Raw genomic sequence first — 16,368 nt, 5'->3', positions numbered from 1 at the left:
TCTCTAGTTTAAAAGGATAGAATGAATACTGTAACTTCAGTCTGTTAGCTCACTCTGAAGGTGGCCAAAAGGTAGAAGGCTGAAATATTGCAAGAAGAAATAAAATTTGTGCGGCTGCACTCATGACATTTACTAGATTTACTGCACCTCAAAAACATGACGAAGCACACAGTACCAAGTTTGTTCAAAACTGGCGCATCTCACCAGATCTCTGAGACCTATGGATGCCATACTGACTATTTTGCTGAAAGAATTCATACTCATATCGACAGATCAGGTATGTGTTGCTACCAAAATCAACAATGCCTGTGGAAAATTTTTAGCAAGGTGGCTTCGACGTAGTAACATCTAATTTATTCTCATAAAAGAGTTACTATGACCATTGCAGTACTTCTCATCATTCTGAAAATTATAGAAGTAATGCCAACCTTTCCTTTGTCATAAAAATAAAATGAGTGACAGATCATGCAGTCCTGTATAGTTATTTCTGACCATCAAATCTTCTAATTACTTTTGACCATCAAATCTTGCTGCAATATACTTCTGTTACCCATACAGTGAAACAAATTTTCACTTTGCATTACATCTATGAAGTGGTATCAAAGACAACCAAAATTTGAATTTTTTGTGCAAATTTTAGAAATCTTCTACATATATTACAAATTAAAAAATCTCGACAGGTGTTCCTGTCTGTATATGAAGCCTAATATCAGTAAGCATTTTGCCACAGTTTTCATTAATAGACTGATTAATGAGCAAAGCTTGTGTATACAATTTATTATCACTACACCAGACAAGTTTTCCAGCTGTAGATACATAGCACTACCCATTTGAAACTGGACGAGTCGCTGGTGGTGTTATATAACTCTGTAAGCTACTTTTATACAATATCTTTTCTTAACAATATTATGAAAAGGATACTCCAGGTAGGAATGCCAACAATGTAGGAAAAGATAGATGACAACTTACCATAAAGATAACACACTAAGTCGCAGGCAGGCACAACTGAATAAGCTTTCGGCCACAGCCTTCATCGGAAAAAGAGAAACGCACACCGTTCATTCACACAAGTAAGTACATCTCATGCAACTTATTGTGTTATCTTCATGGTAAGCAGCAATCTATTTTTTTCTACATTGTTTATGAAAAGGACAGATTGTTACTCACTGTGAAGATAACACATTCAGTTGCAGACAGGCATAACAGGCCATCTGGATTCTCCCCTCCCCTCCACCACCAGCTTTTCTGAACTGTGTTATCCTTCCAACACATCCTCTGTTCCCAGAATCATTCCAGCCTCAAGGCCACATTTGCCGTAGATAGCAGTCGTACACGTGTGTGTGTGTGTGTGTGTGTGTGTGTGTGTGTGTGCGTGCGTGCGTGTGCGTGTGCGTGTGCGTGTGTGTGTGTTTGCGCACCCGCGCGCATGTGCGGTATACTTGCTTGTGTGAAAGTTCGTGTATTTTTCTCTTTTTTTCTTTTCTGAAGCCTTTTCATGATCATGCCTGCCTGCATCTCAGTGTGTCTCATCTTTAGGGTGCTTAGCAATCTATCCTTTTCATAGCATTGTTGATATTCCAACCTTGACTTTCCATTATTTCATATCTTTCCTTAAGTTTATCAAAGCTGTAGAACACAATCAACAAAATATGTTTTTGTACAAATGGTTATGAGTACACAGAAATGTCGCTAGGTGTCTCCCCATACATTCTTCTTGAGTCAGTGCGGTAAGTGGCTGCGATCTGAGTGGGTTGGTTTGTTGTTCGTGAGCATCTTCTGTTGTGTGTCCATGAATTTTTGATTCTGCAATGGCTGACCTGAAAGAGCAGCATGCCTATATAGAGGAAAAAACATACACAAAGGATGTTTGGGAACAACTGGGTACTTGCATGTCTCCATATGGGCTGCATTATCCGGAATTTTTGATGAAAATCAAGATGAGAGTTGTCCTCGACCTGTTGCACTGAGCAGACTTAGCTATGTGCAACTTCTTTATCTTCCCCAAGATGAAAGTCAAGATGACAGAGTGAAGATTCGATATAGTGGAGGAGATTCAAGCAGAATCACAGAGAGTATTAAACAGCCTAACAAAGATAGACTTTCAGATAGCATTTCAAAACTAACAGGAGGTGACTGTTGAAGGAGATGCTTCAGAATAAGATCTCGGCAAGACATAATAATTTTAATCTTGATCATGTTTTGCTTCTTCAGCTGATTAATATGAATGTTGACAAATTCACCAAGGCTGTTGTTGTGACTCGCCGATCTTTCAAAGTGCCGCCACGCAGTTACGCGCGTCCTCTACATGCAGACTTGTCTGCCAGCCATGCAGCAGCAGCGCCACCTAAGCAGCCAGCCAGCCAGCAGCCACTAGACTCAGACTCAGTTGTGATTTGACTGTTAAAGTGCACACACGTCTTACTCTGTTTACTTGATCTGTGACTTTCATGTATTGCGTCTTCCGTGAAATATATTTGTTCAACTGGAAGTTATAACATCTGTCATTTTTTCATTCATTTGTTAAACCATGGCTGGTTTCATTCTACATAAACATTTTTAGGTGTTAATGTCGCAGAAATATGCAGTGTCTTGATTTATAATGCTGAATCCCTCAGTAAAACACTGAAATGTACATGTTGGTATAAGACAGCTACAGTGTTTCACGTTATTGACTGTGTTTTGTATAAACATAGCCAGCAGTAAGTGTTAGGTACAAAAGAAGATGCAGTGCTATACTGAGCTGGATTGGCCTGACACAGCTTTAACATTTCTGCTGCTCCCAAAAATTGCCACACAGTACTCCACATCTTCAGTGAACATCACCATTTTGTTTTGGCTCATCTATCAGTGTGCTACAGTATTGTGCTGCAGGGCTTTCTGTGTGTACCAGCACTGCAGATATGTCTCTGCAAAGAAACAAAAAATTGCATAATATTAATTAATTATATTTAATTTAATTTACTTAATTTGTTATATTACTTTTTAAAGTGACAAATTGAAACTTTATGAATACTCCTCATACAAATGAGTGACTAGTCTGTACACCAGAAAGTGTTTTCGATCTATGAATTTGAGAAATGAGAACTGTCATGTTACAGTGTCCATAATCCTCAGAGTAATGCATAAAAAGAAATGATTTATCCTTAATTACATTCAAGATATTGTACACAAAGCCAAAAATATATCGCTGCCATCCTGTACCCCATTCCTCATGAATAAATAACACGTTGTCTTAAATTCTCAGTATCTTGACAGAGAGTGCTTCATTTTATCATTCAGTTAACTATACTGTTTGTGTGTTTAGTTTAGAATTGCAAATATTTTATGCACACCACCCTCCTTCCTATTACAATGGAGCAAGGTGATATATGGGTTGACACACATTTGGGAATGGGCAGAATTCAAATCAACATCCTTGCATCATAGACTGAAACTAAAAAGGAGATAATGAGGTTTAAAAGAAAACAAAAGTGTGAGAAAACAAATAAATTGAGTGAAAGGTTCAAAGATTAAGAATTATGTGAAATACTATAGTAAAAACTGAATATCCAAAACTAAGACAGCCGCTGATAGACAAAGGAGAAAGGAAGATAAGATTCTGATATCTCATCAATGAAATGTCATCAGAGACTGAACGTAAGCTTAAATAGGTAGATAATTGGCTGTGGCAGCAATCTAAGTATTCACGAGAAGTGATAGTAGGGAAATCCAAACCTGGGTAGGTGTTTGAATCCTCTCCTCTCGAATGCAAGTCCAGTGCCATTACCTCTGTATCACTCACTCAGTCCGCCGTTTTCCTAAAAAAGTTAAGATACATGGTAGAAATCATTCCTTTAAAACTGAAATATTCAGTTTCCTTCCCTGTATATTTCCAATTCAAGATTGTGCTTTGTCTCTAATAATATCGTCATCAATAGGCCATTAAACCCTTAATTTCCTTACTTCCTCATTCCATACATTGCATAGAAAATGGAAAGGAATAGAAAACATTTTTTTTTTAATATTGAAGTGTTAGACTAAACAGCTATTTCCATTCTGTAGTAATAATATAAACATATATTTTTACAGCTGCAAGAATCAGAAGAAAAAGAGATAATGAAATGCTCACAGTGCAATTACAGCACTACCAGACCATATCTCTTGGAAAGACATTCAAAGGTGCATAGTTCAGATTTTTCGAAGAATCAACTTGTTTATGAATGCTCTGAGGTAATGTTTATTCCTCTTAACATGTACAATTTTATCCACACACAATGAAATTAAACTCATGATTCGTAGATCCTAAGTTAAATTATATACTGCATATTGAAAATCTAAACAGTAGAAATGGAGGGCATTTTTTGTCATCTCTGTCCAGCTGTTAATTTTTTTGTTCTTTTTACCCATTAATTCACATACTGAAATGTTTCAGGTGAATCATAGAAGGTATGTAATAATGTATAAGCTAGAGGGCAGGACGAAAAGTCACTTTTATGCTACATTTTTAATGACGTCATGTTGACATGAATGGTACACTGTGATACATTTTTGAACAGGTCCTGAGAAAAGAAAATGGATTACTAAATAAAAAGTCTAGGATGCTATTTAAAAAATATGTACTTGTGTTCGTATCTTCATAATGAACAAAGTTACAAGAAAGGCAATCATGTTGGTTAATGTTCGCCCAGTAGCCACACAACATTTGCTTGGGTAAATTTCTTATTTTGCTTTTAGACAGAAATTTATTTGAGATGGTCAAGATATATGGGATTCCCTGTATACTGTGGTAGAGAGGAGAAACTATGCTCTCAGTCCTATATCAGCAGGCAGAGTCCTGACAAATGCCAAATTTTGCTGTAATTATCATGTCACGTGCCATTTCCCTCTTTAGTGCACATGGTCACACATCATCAACCAGTGCTGATGCAGCTAGTATGAGCTATGCAGTGTCAGATCAGTTACATAATGCTGCTGAGCTCTTGATACCATCAGCCCAAAGTGGGTAAGTGTGCACATAGCTACCTGGTCGACAAGTGATAGTTGTCTTATTAAGTGATTGTAAGGCAGGCTTTCTTTTGCAGGGAAATATGCTATCATCTTGAGGAGTATAGTGCTGAACCACTTTATTACTGAACATGGAAAGAGTAACAAAATAATTTAAATCAAAGAATTGTCTTCTACCTATACATGTTGATACGAAGAAATAATCATGGGGGAAAAAAAATAAGGTGACAACTGCCTGGTCCTGTATCTAATGTTGCACGTGGACATCTCACCTTTTTCATGTTTGTGCAGGTATCATTTGCAGATGTCTTCCAGGATGGTGACTGTGTGATAGGAAGGGACATACACATCACACACTTCAGGAAAGTGACAAGCGACTTCCATACTTAAAGACAGTAGCCTGTTGGCACTAAAGCAGGATATTGTCAGGAGCTACACTCTAGAGATAAAAATGAGCTCTGTATATTTGCTTTAAACTCGCCAGTAGTTGTATGACATTATCTTCAAACTCACTGTCTCCATATGCTTACAGACTGAATTTGCCAGCCTTTGCTGCAATCCATTTAATCAAATACATGTCACTTTGGTTCTTTGTCAGGTACAAATGGACTGTACCAACATAGAAAGGAGAGCAAGCACACAAGTTCACAAGTGTAACGTAGGACTTGCGATATTGTCACTACATACATAACTGAAGAGTATGACCACTTTTATATACCAATACAATGACTGATTGGTTGGCAGTGGTTCTGGCAGGAAGTAAATAATTTTGCAGTAAAGGAGACCTCTCATCGAACAGCAGAAGTGTTGAGTCTTCGATAAGCACAAACGAAAGACAATGAAAACATGCTAGCTTTTGGAAGAAATCCTACGATGACACACACACACACACACACACACACACACACACACACACACACCTGTACCCCTATATTTTGTGTGACTAGCTAGCACAAAACAATCTAGACACACAGTTTGTGTGTGTGTGTGATCTCGCGTGCGGGCGTGCACGTGCTCTAGCTCAAGAATATCTTACAGAAAAGTTAGCTTTTGTGTGCTTGTCCATGACTCAAGACATATATGTGCACACGCGCCCTCACACACACACACACACACACACACACACACACACACACTCACTGGTGTGCAAAACTTAAGGACAAAAGTAATTTTCTCATGTTGTGTCACTGCCAAGCAGCTCAGTGAAACTTGGACCATACGTAAAAAGAACTGCTGTAGTATAGTACAGAAGGTAACTGAAGGAAAAATACAGTGACACAAACAGAAATGACAGCTTATTCAAAGATAATAACTACACTGAAGTCACTGCGACTTATGATGGTCCCCTACAGATTACAAAAGCTGGAACTTGGTTCTTAATAGGCCCAAATATAAGATACTGTTGCAACACTGATCTAAGTTTCACTTTATGATCAGTATCACACTGATTGAAATAGCCTTGCTAGAAAATAGAATAAGTATTAGGAGTGCAGAGCACAAACAGAAAGGAAAAAAGGAACTCCACACTCTGTGGATATCAATCCACACAAGTGTAGACCCTTGTAGAACTCTTAATCTTATAAATTACATCACAACATCAAATAACAACTACACTTGCCCACAATTTAAGACAACCGTCCCCTACTTACACTTCCCTATAGTGCCGTATCATACACTTGTCTCCATTCCCGACATATTTTACACTGAAAGTGAAAAAGCGGATGGACATAAAACCAGGAAAAATGGAACCAAGGACCCCATAACAGGCTGCAAAACACATGCTGCTACTTAGTTGCATTGCATATTATCGTATCACCTTTGCCATCGAACCTAGAATGTATTGTTGCATTGACATGAGTGGTCTCACGTATGTCACTGGCGTGTTATGTCCCACACTGGACTCCAAAATGTATTAATGTGATGGTGCAATGACTGCTAAGGAGAGGTAGAGGAGCCATTCTTCTAGTGGCTGGGATTGCAATGGCTCTCTCATCTAGGCATTGTGACTTTGTAGCATTGACAATGGTTACAGATGTCTGTCAGAGATGAAGGTGACTGCACTGAGACAGATGATGTACATGCAGATAATTTATTTTTCCAGCAAGCTACAGCAGCTACAAATGTGAACTCTCATCTGGTTGCATGACCAAGTGTTGACCCACATCATCCATGTTCCAAGGGCATGGTCAGGCATTGACCTCGGGGCCCACACTGGCAAGAAGCAGAGTCAGGAGGACAGTGGTAGCTGCTGCCTCAGTAATGCCCTGTATGATCAATATACTTAGGTAGTACTTTGTAAGATTCGTCAGCTTTATGTCGTTATTACACTACTGGCTGGGCTGCTGTGTCCCATCTAGCTGAGGTGACTGATGGGTGCTGTCAAGTGCCCCATGGCTCAGTGACTGGGAGGACATCAGTTCAATCCCCGCACATTCTGGTGGTGGCAACAAGCAGGAAGAACTTTGGCTGACTCACGGCGAAGTCACATAGTACTCTACCAATTTGAAGCCCAGCTGTAGTGATCTGCCAGCCTGGCTAAGTGGCCAGGTTTTATACAAGACAAGCCAGGTCTTGTGGCAGTTGAGATCACATAAGCAGTCCACCAAGTGCCATCAAAATGTCATGAAGAGCCAGTCATTATCCCAGCAGAACTGCTGGCATGGTGTAAGTGCTAAATTTGTAGGAGTAGGAAAATGTTCAATGGGCTCTGGCTCATGCCCTTATTGCTACAGCCAGAAAGATTTGAAGCCTCTCTAAAATTAATGTAAAAAAAGTGGTGCCTTGATTTGAAATGTATGCAACCCTTAATGTTAGACTCATATTCACTCTTTTTCTGATCTCTAGTGCACATAGTTATCCTGATTGTTCCAGTTATGAGTAGTAAACTGCAGACAATCAGGAGGTCAAAGATTGAAGTCCAAAGTAAAGAAAGAAATCTGCAAAAGCATGTATAAAATGAGGGAAAAGAAACGAATGGCCCTGTATTTGGACAGAATGACAGATCACCTGACAAACAAAATGTGTAATTTTAGCTGTTAGCTTTCTTTTGAAAAAGCACATTTTGTCAGCAATTTGTTGGATATGATGCAAGTGTAACAATGGGGTTCGGAATTCCTCAAAAGGGTGAAAATACAGAAGATATGGAAGCAAGTTTGTAGATGATGATATCTGATCTCTCAGGTTTTCTTTGTGTGATTGATTAATTGTGTTCTGACACATATTTAACTGAGACTTTTAAGGTGTTCTAGTAGATCACACTGTTGTAAGCAAAGACCAGTAGGGTAGCCAAATAATTTCCGTTATTTTGGTATGTATTCTACCATGTTTTTCACACAAATGAACTCACTGCTGGCCTTTGCATAAGTATCAAAACTGCCAGTTGATTTTACACCACAAACAAGAACATAGAAGTGCTGTACTGACAGTATCTACTTCGTATGTGTTATCAACATGTGAACTGCAACTCTTTTGGTTGATATGATCACTGGATCTTGTTTCTCCTGTTTGTTTCATCGGCTGTGAAACATTAGTCAAAACTGAAGAGGGTCTTTTGTTTAGGTACTAGTTCCACTTTTGTTTATGTAATAAACACCGAGGGCATGAGGTAAAATTTAATCTCCCATTGTAATGGATGTATCAGGGATGTATTGCATCCATGGTATGCTTTTCAGTGGTACATATTCAGTGATTTTTTGAATATAAAAATGTGTGAAGGCATACTCATTTCCCTGTTTCTCACATTTTCAACATTAAGTGTATGCTTCTTTTGTTTTACTTCTGCATTGTAATTTCTTTTCAGTGTCCTTACAAAGCTAGTCGAAAAGAACATTTGGATCGACATACCAGTAATGTCCATGGCTGCCATCGTCCTTTCCTGTGTCATCATTGTGGTAAAGCATTTAAAAGGCCAGATGCATTGAAGCAACATTCAGCGGTGCATCTGAATCATCCTCCTTTCACATGTCCTACATGTGATAAAGGATGTCGATCTCGAGCACATCTCAAACAACATTTGGTATGTGAATCTCTTACTTTTTCTGCTAAGGCAACTTAAAAAAATACTTCACAACTACATAGTAGTTCATTTCAAGTCTGCAAGGAAGAGGATTTAACTTATCTGCCCCACTGTATTAATCGACAAAGCAAACCATAGACCTGCTGGTAACATGAACTAACTTGGTTACCAGGTACAGCCAACTTTCACTTCAGTGTTGCGCGCAATATTACCCCGCTGTTCCATTGCTGATATGGATAAATTTGTTATTAAGCTTTAATTTCTGTGAGATTATGAACAATACAAAGAAATACCAACTTTACAAAAACTTCATGGTTTTTGTCATACAGAACTTGACTTCTGTATGAGTAAGGGAACAGATAAAACTGTTCTATCTGTAGAGTTTGCTTTTAAAAGTGCCAGAATGAAAGAGACACCATGTGCAAATGAGACAGCATAGTTTAAAATATTAGATTTTCTGAAGGAAAAAGAAAAGCAGCATCAAAAGTAAAGCAGCCACTAGAAATGCTTTCTCAAAGCTTTGCCACAAAGTACAGGTATCAGCTACCTGAGCTGCCCACCCATAAGCATCCCCTGTCAAAAAACCTCTCACAAATGACATTTTCTCTTTGCCTTTCCACGTTTCAGGCAAATCATTAAATTTCCTAATGAAATCCAGTAGATGCTCTTTCCCATATGGTTCAAAATTATTAAATTTCTTACAACTAATAAATGAAGGACTGTTTGGGACACTACGTACTCTAGGCTTTAGATTTTGTACCTTTTCCATCTTTTTCTCCATTTCAGCCAATTTTGAATGTACATTTTTATTTACTTTTACCAGTTTTTCCTCTACCACTACTGCACACTTGGTTTCTACCTCCGTTTCTAAATCATTTTTAACCTGATCGATTTAGTTCTCAAGTGTAACCCTGTTTTCAGCACAAAAGTTCCTGGCAGCTTTGACTTCATCTTTACACTGTTTTTCGGAAGCCTCCACACACACACACACACACACACACACACACACACACACACACACACACACTCCCTCCCACCCCACCCCCACCCCACCCCTCCACCCCTACTATAGTCATCACAAAGCTACACATTTACTACTCATTAATGTTAATTTCTCATTAGTGTTATCTATAACTTTCTTTATCTTTACATCACAATCTTTAACTACCACCTCAACCTTCTTATTTAATTTTGAAACATTAGAGTTGACTATCTTAAGCTCCTTTTTAATTTCTTCCTTCAGTTCATCCTTTAAGCTAACCATGACAGTACTAATGCTATCAGTTTTCTTTTCCACCCTATTAATGTCTTCTTTCATACTATTTTCCACCCTACTAATGTATTTTTTCATATTACTAATGTCTTCTTTCGTACTCATATTACTCAAACTACGCATAATTTGCTTGAACATCGCTTCTGCTTTTCTGTCTGCCGTAAACTTTTTCCCTTGCTGACTTTTGCTACTAGATTCCTCCTCCTTCGCCTTAACGATTTCATCCATTTCAGTACTGTTTTCGTCCATTTTGCTCTTCTCACCATACACTGTAGATGACACTTTTATCATTTCATTTACAATAGGATTTTCATCCCCGTCATTCAAAGTTACATTCATGTCTGATTTATAGCCGTATCATCTACAGAACTAGTCTCCTGTTGTCCCTTGTCTCCCATGACACTGTCTTGTTTGTTAAGGCCACTCATTTTGTGTCACTTAATATAAAACAGCTTTTGTTATGAAATTACCTAATTCTTATTCACTTGTCTCCTGCTGCTGCTGCTGCTGTTGCTGCAGTTGTCATCTCCATTCATTGTCTGCACTGCTGCTGCAAGTTAAAATCCACCCAGTGAGATGTCTTGTTTATCTCGGTCGGATATGTCCACCTGCTTGCTGATTGGCTGCTCCTGTACTCTGTGGCTACTTCCATAGAACCCGCTCACTGATTGGCTGTTGTCCTACTGTAGCCTTGAAACCCATGTGCTGATTGGCTGTTACATCTCCTTCATTAAAATCACTGTATTGTAAACCACTCTTGGTTTCACTGTCAATAAATGATGTAGCCGACAGGTGCACAGTAGCGTTTCACAGTTCTTTACTTTCACTGTTCACAACACCCCCATTATACACAGTTAAAATGGCCAGTCCAGTATTGGTTAACTTTGATAAGACTCATTAATAGTTTGCAGGCATATGTCAGCATACAGCTACAATAGTTTAGTGTTGTATATGTATGAGCAGTAAAAACCTAACCACACAGTTCTTGCAGAATAATATGGTACGTATTGAACAGACACTGTCATTGTTTTAACCCACGGCCTATTTGTCTTACACTTATTTCACAGTTAAGCTGATGCATTGTTGTTGACCTAATCAGCACAGGTTTCTCATCTGAAAATCGGCTGTGGACTGACTGTCTTGGGATCAAAAATCGGGCCTTTATATGTCATCACAATAATAGGTACTGAAACTATACATTGTTTGATGTTTAATTTACAGAAATTACAAGTAAATATGTAACTCATTAAATTAAATGAATACATCGAAGAATTGGTTCTTTTTAACAGTTTCTTCTACCACGAAGGTTAAGCCGAATTATTTGTTTAAACATATATAATCATACAAACAATACTTGGGACAAAACTTGTAATTACTTTGGAATTAATTAAGAACTGACTTTGCTAACATGTTGTCGAATAGAGCCAAATAAATACTTTAAGAATCCTAGTGATTCTTTTTCCAAATGTTCATAATTATTAAAGAATTTATATTTGCTTGTAAGTCAACAATAGAATTTAAGTCATGGAACAATTACTGATTTCACCCGTTAATAAAAGATATTAACTAGGAATAGTCAAAATAAATTGGGAAATTAATTACATATACAAAACTAAGCACAAAATTAGATCTGGTGCTGTATTCTTTAAAACTGAGGGCCAACCTTTCCCTTTTATGAAAATGTAGATTATACTCACATATGTTAGTAATAATTAGTTAAAAATGAAAAAATGAATTTAAGGAGGCAGATGGCAAAACAAGAGAGGAAGTATAAAGATCCCAGCTAGCTTCGTCACAGAATCAGTAAATGGATTTAAGCCCTCTGTCCAGACACTGTGTGACCATAATGGCATTGAAACAGAGAATTACACAGAAAAGACTGAAATACTAAAAGTATTTTTCCAAAACTGTTTAACAGAGGAAGATTGCTCTGTAGTACATCCTTTAAATAATCAGACTAATGAAAAATGATAGATATTGAAATACGTGACCATGGGACAGAAAAGCTTTTGAAGTCGCTCACCAGAGGAAAGATCACTGGATTCGTACTAATATGATTCTACGTAGAATATGCGAAAGAAATTGTCCTCTTCTAGCACCGGTGTACTGTAGGCCTCTGGAGGACACATCGTTCCCAGTGACTGGAAAAAAATACAGGTCATTCTCGTTTACAAGAAGGGTTGTCAAACAGACACACAAGACTATAGACCTATATCTTTGGCATCGGCATATTGTAGCATTTTGGAACACATTTTATGCTCACTTATTACAATATTTCTGGAACTGAAAATCTCCTCTGTAGGAATCAACATGGGTTCTGATCGTTTGGAATCCAGCTCACACTGTTCATCAATAAGATCCAGAAAGCAGTAGATACAGTTATACATGAGATGCTTTGTTCCTTGACTTCTAGAAGGTGTTCGATGCAGTGCTGCATTTCCACCTCATAAACAAAATTTGAGCCTGGAGAGAAGTCTTCAGACGTAAAAGTAACTTGAGTGTATCCCAAGGGAGTCTGCTTTTTGTGGATGAGGCTGTTGTATACAGAGAAATCACAACACTAGAAAATTGTAGCAAAATGTGGGAAGGCCTGCAGAGAATTGCTCGGCACAGGGAGTGACAATTGGCCCTCAATATAAACAAATGTAATGTATTGCATATACATAGACAGAAAAGCCCCCATTATTGTATGATTATTCAATTGCAGAACAACCACTGGAAGTACTTACTTTTTTAAAATATGTGGGAGTATGTGTACAGAGTGACCACATAAAACTAGTCGCAGGTAAGCCAGATGCCAGACTGAGATTCTTTGGAAGAATCCCCAGGAAATGTAGTCCATCAGCAAAGGAGGTAGCTTACAGAACCCTCATTTGATCAATACTTAAATATTGCTCATCAGTCTGGGACCCGTACCAGATAGGATTGATAGAGCAAATAGAAAAGATCCAAAGAAAAGCAGTGAGTTTCATTACAGGTTCATTTAGTAAGCACGAAAGCTTGACAGAGATGCTCAGTGAACTCCAGTGGCAGATGCTGCAAGAGAAGTGTTCTGCGTCACAAATTGGTTTAATGCTAAAGCTCTTAGAGTGTACATTCCTAGAAACATCAACCAATGTACTGTTTCCTCCTGTGTGTATCTTGTGAAAAGACCATGAAGATAAAATTAGATATTTGAGCCCACACGGAGGCGTACCAGCAATTGTTTTTCCTGCAAACCATTCATAACTGGAACAGGAAAAGAGGGAAGTGACAGTGTGCACAAAGTACCCTCTGTCACACACTGCAAGGTGGCTTTCTGAGTATAATGTGATGTCAACACATTGATTTCCTTGTTTTCAAAATTTCCAGTGATACTGAGTGGAACAAATGCTGAACTAGCTGATGATCGTATGTTACCACATTTTTATTAAAATGTTTTTATTCAGTAATAATATTCCTTATGATTATTGTCAATTATCATCGTACTGACAAATAACTTTTACCTTTTCATACCTTTTCAGTCTGTGCACTCAGCTCGAAGACTGTTTCTATGTGAGCTCTGTGGAGCTTCGTTCAAGACTCGTGCTGTTCAGCGAAAACATATTCTCACAATTCATCATCATCCAAAAGCTTATTCATGCCTGAATTGTTCCCGAAGGTTCAACACAAAGTATGCATTAAGACGCCACATGAAACAACATTTGTAAGTACCGTTTGATTAGATTTTTAGATTAGATTTACTTTCATTTCAATTGATTAGTGAGGAGGTCCTCCAGGATGTAGAACATGTCAGAAAAACAATAATACGTGACAAATATTTACAACTGAAACAAGTAAGTTAATGTACCTTCCACAGGTCCAAAGTGGAATGATCGTCATTTTTTTTTACTAATGAACACTATATAAAAGAATCATTTTGCAAACACTAATGCACTGAATTTAAAATAAATTTTTCTTTATTTATAAGGTAATAAACATGTAATAGAACTACTATAATTACAATTATATTTACAATGAACACATTACTGCACTGAAATGGTGCAGAAGTTAGATTGTACTTACACACACACACACACACACACTTATTTACAATGAACACATTACTACACTGAAATTGTGCAGAAGTTATATTGTACGAAGGGCTTATTTCAATAGTGGTACAAGCCCATTTTTGTTCATTTTGAGATACTGAGTCCTAAAGTTAAATGAGCACTGAAAAATCTGCAGTTGAGATACCAGAAATATTCAAGCATATGGCTTCTTGCTGGAGATGAACCTTTCTTTCTTTTTGTTTGGATCATTAATTTCTGAAGCATTATAGGAAGAAAAGCGGATGTAATGGACTTGTACCACTATTGAAATAAGCCCTACACATACACACACACACAAATCAGTTGGTTCTACTGAGAAATTCATCAATGGAGCAGAAGGAGTTGGCCACCAATAAATCCTTTAGGCTTCTCTTAAACTGAATTTCATTGGTTGTTAAGCTGTTTATGGCTGTTGGCAAGTTATTGAAAATGTGTGTTCCTGAATAATGCACACCTATTTGTACAAGAGTAAGTGACTTGTGAAGATTATTCTTATTTTTAGTGTTGATTCCATGAATTGTGCTGTTGGTTTGAAAAAGTGATATATTTTTAATGACAAATTTCATTAAGGAATAAATATATTGGGAAACAGTAGTTAGTATCCCTAGTTCCCTAAACAGGGTTCTGCAGTATGCTCTTGAGTTGACACCACATATAATTCTTAGTGCACGTTTTTGTGCCTGGAAAACTTTAGCTTGGTTTGATGAATTACCCCAAAAAATAATCCCATATGACATTATGGAATAAAAGTAAGCATAGTATGCCAGCTCTTTCATTTTTATATCCCCTGTGTCTGACACAATTCGCATTGCAAATAGAGATTTGGTAAGATGCTTCAGCAGTTCTGTGGTGTGCTCCTCCCAGCTGAATTTATTATCAAGCTGTAATCCCAAGAATTTAACACTGTCCACTTCTTCTATCTGGTTGTCATCGTATGTTAGTCATATACTCATGGCACACCCCTTACAAGTTCTGAACTGCATGTAGTGTGTTTTTCCAAAGTTTAGTGACAAAGTATTGGCTAGGAACCAGTGATTAATATCCACAAATATTTTATTAGCTGATCTTTCTAAGACTACACTTGATTTGCTATTTATTGCAATGTTTGTATCATCAGCAAACAAAACGAACTTGGCATCTGGTAATGTTACTGATGAAAGCTCATTGACATACACAAAAAAAAGTAAGGGCCCTAAAATGGAACCTTGTGGGACCCCCACATTTAGTTCCAAGTTGGATGATGCCTGATAGCTTAATACATGTCTCTTTCCTAACTACACCCTTTGTTTCCTGCCAGAGATATAAGATTTGAACCATTTTGCAGCATTTCCTGTTACACCTTAATATTCTAATTTACTTAAAAGGATATTGTGATTTACATAGGCAAATGCCTGTGACAGATCACAAAATATACCAGTTGCCTGCAATTTTTGTCTAATGAATTAAGCACATTTTCACTGTAAGTGTGGCTAGCCCTTCTCAATATCAGAACCCTTTAGAAATCTGAACTGCGACTTTCACAGTATGTTATTTGAGATAAGATGGTTATAAAGCCAATTTTACATTACTTTTTCTAAAATTTTTGAGGATGCTGGCAAGAGTGAAATTGGATGGAAATTTTATGCTATTTCTTTATCTCCCTTCTTGCTTAACTTCAGCATACTTCAACCATTCAGGAAATATTCCACTGATATAAATTTTGTAATTTTACATATCACAGTTTTAAATATAGTCTTTAGTTGTTTGTTCAAGATTGCTTAATGGAACACTTTTGGTTGAAACTTCTAGTTCCCAACAAGTGATGAACCTCTGGAGAGCCCAATGTCTTAGGGAATATGCCATTGAAAGACAGCTACACAACACCTTGTACTACAGTAAAAGTATTGTGTCATGTAGAAATCTTGTAGATATTACCAAAGGAGATTTGAAAGATGAATGGGCTCCAGAGGGTATTGTTGATATGCAATATATTATGAAAAGGTTGGATGGGAATCTTGTAAAATCGGAATCCTTTATCCTTACCT

At 37.5% G+C, this 16,368-nt stretch overlaps 1 protein-coding gene and 1 long non-coding RNA gene across 2 annotated transcripts in view; one reads left to right on the top strand and one right to left on the bottom strand.

The window, feature by feature from the left end:
- The window catches only part of LOC126091947 (zinc finger protein 600-like), a 129,419-nt gene that overhangs the window by 80,851 nt on the left and 32,200 nt on the right, over positions 1–16,368 (top strand). Inside the window, exons 7-9 of the mRNA XM_049907283.1 lie at positions 4,069–4,209; positions 8,783–8,998; positions 13,775–13,956. Coding sequence (XP_049763240.1) covers positions 4,069–4,209; positions 8,783–8,998; positions 13,775–13,956 — 539 coding nt within the window. The remainder of the gene's footprint in view (positions 1–4,068; positions 4,210–8,782; positions 8,999–13,774; positions 13,957–16,368) is intronic.
- Positions 1,415–16,368, bottom strand: part of LOC126091991 (uncharacterized) — a 50,557-nt gene continuing 35,603 nt past the window's right edge. The window contains exons 3-5 of the long non-coding RNA XR_007521292.1: positions 12,295–12,412; positions 3,715–3,797; positions 1,415–2,906 (exon numbers count right to left, since the gene is read on the bottom strand). This is a non-coding gene — a long non-coding RNA (uncharacterized LOC126091991). The remainder of the gene's footprint in view (positions 2,907–3,714; positions 3,798–12,294; positions 12,413–16,368) is intronic.

Source organism: Schistocerca cancellata, chromosome 1 (assembly GCF_023864275.1).
Source record: "Schistocerca cancellata isolate TAMUIC-IGC-003103 chromosome 1, iqSchCanc2.1, whole genome shotgun sequence".
NCBI lineage: Eukaryota > Metazoa > Arthropoda > Insecta > Orthoptera > Acrididae > Schistocerca > Schistocerca cancellata.
Note: the sequence above shows the minus strand (reverse complement) of the source record. Positions and strands in the feature narration are given on the sequence as shown.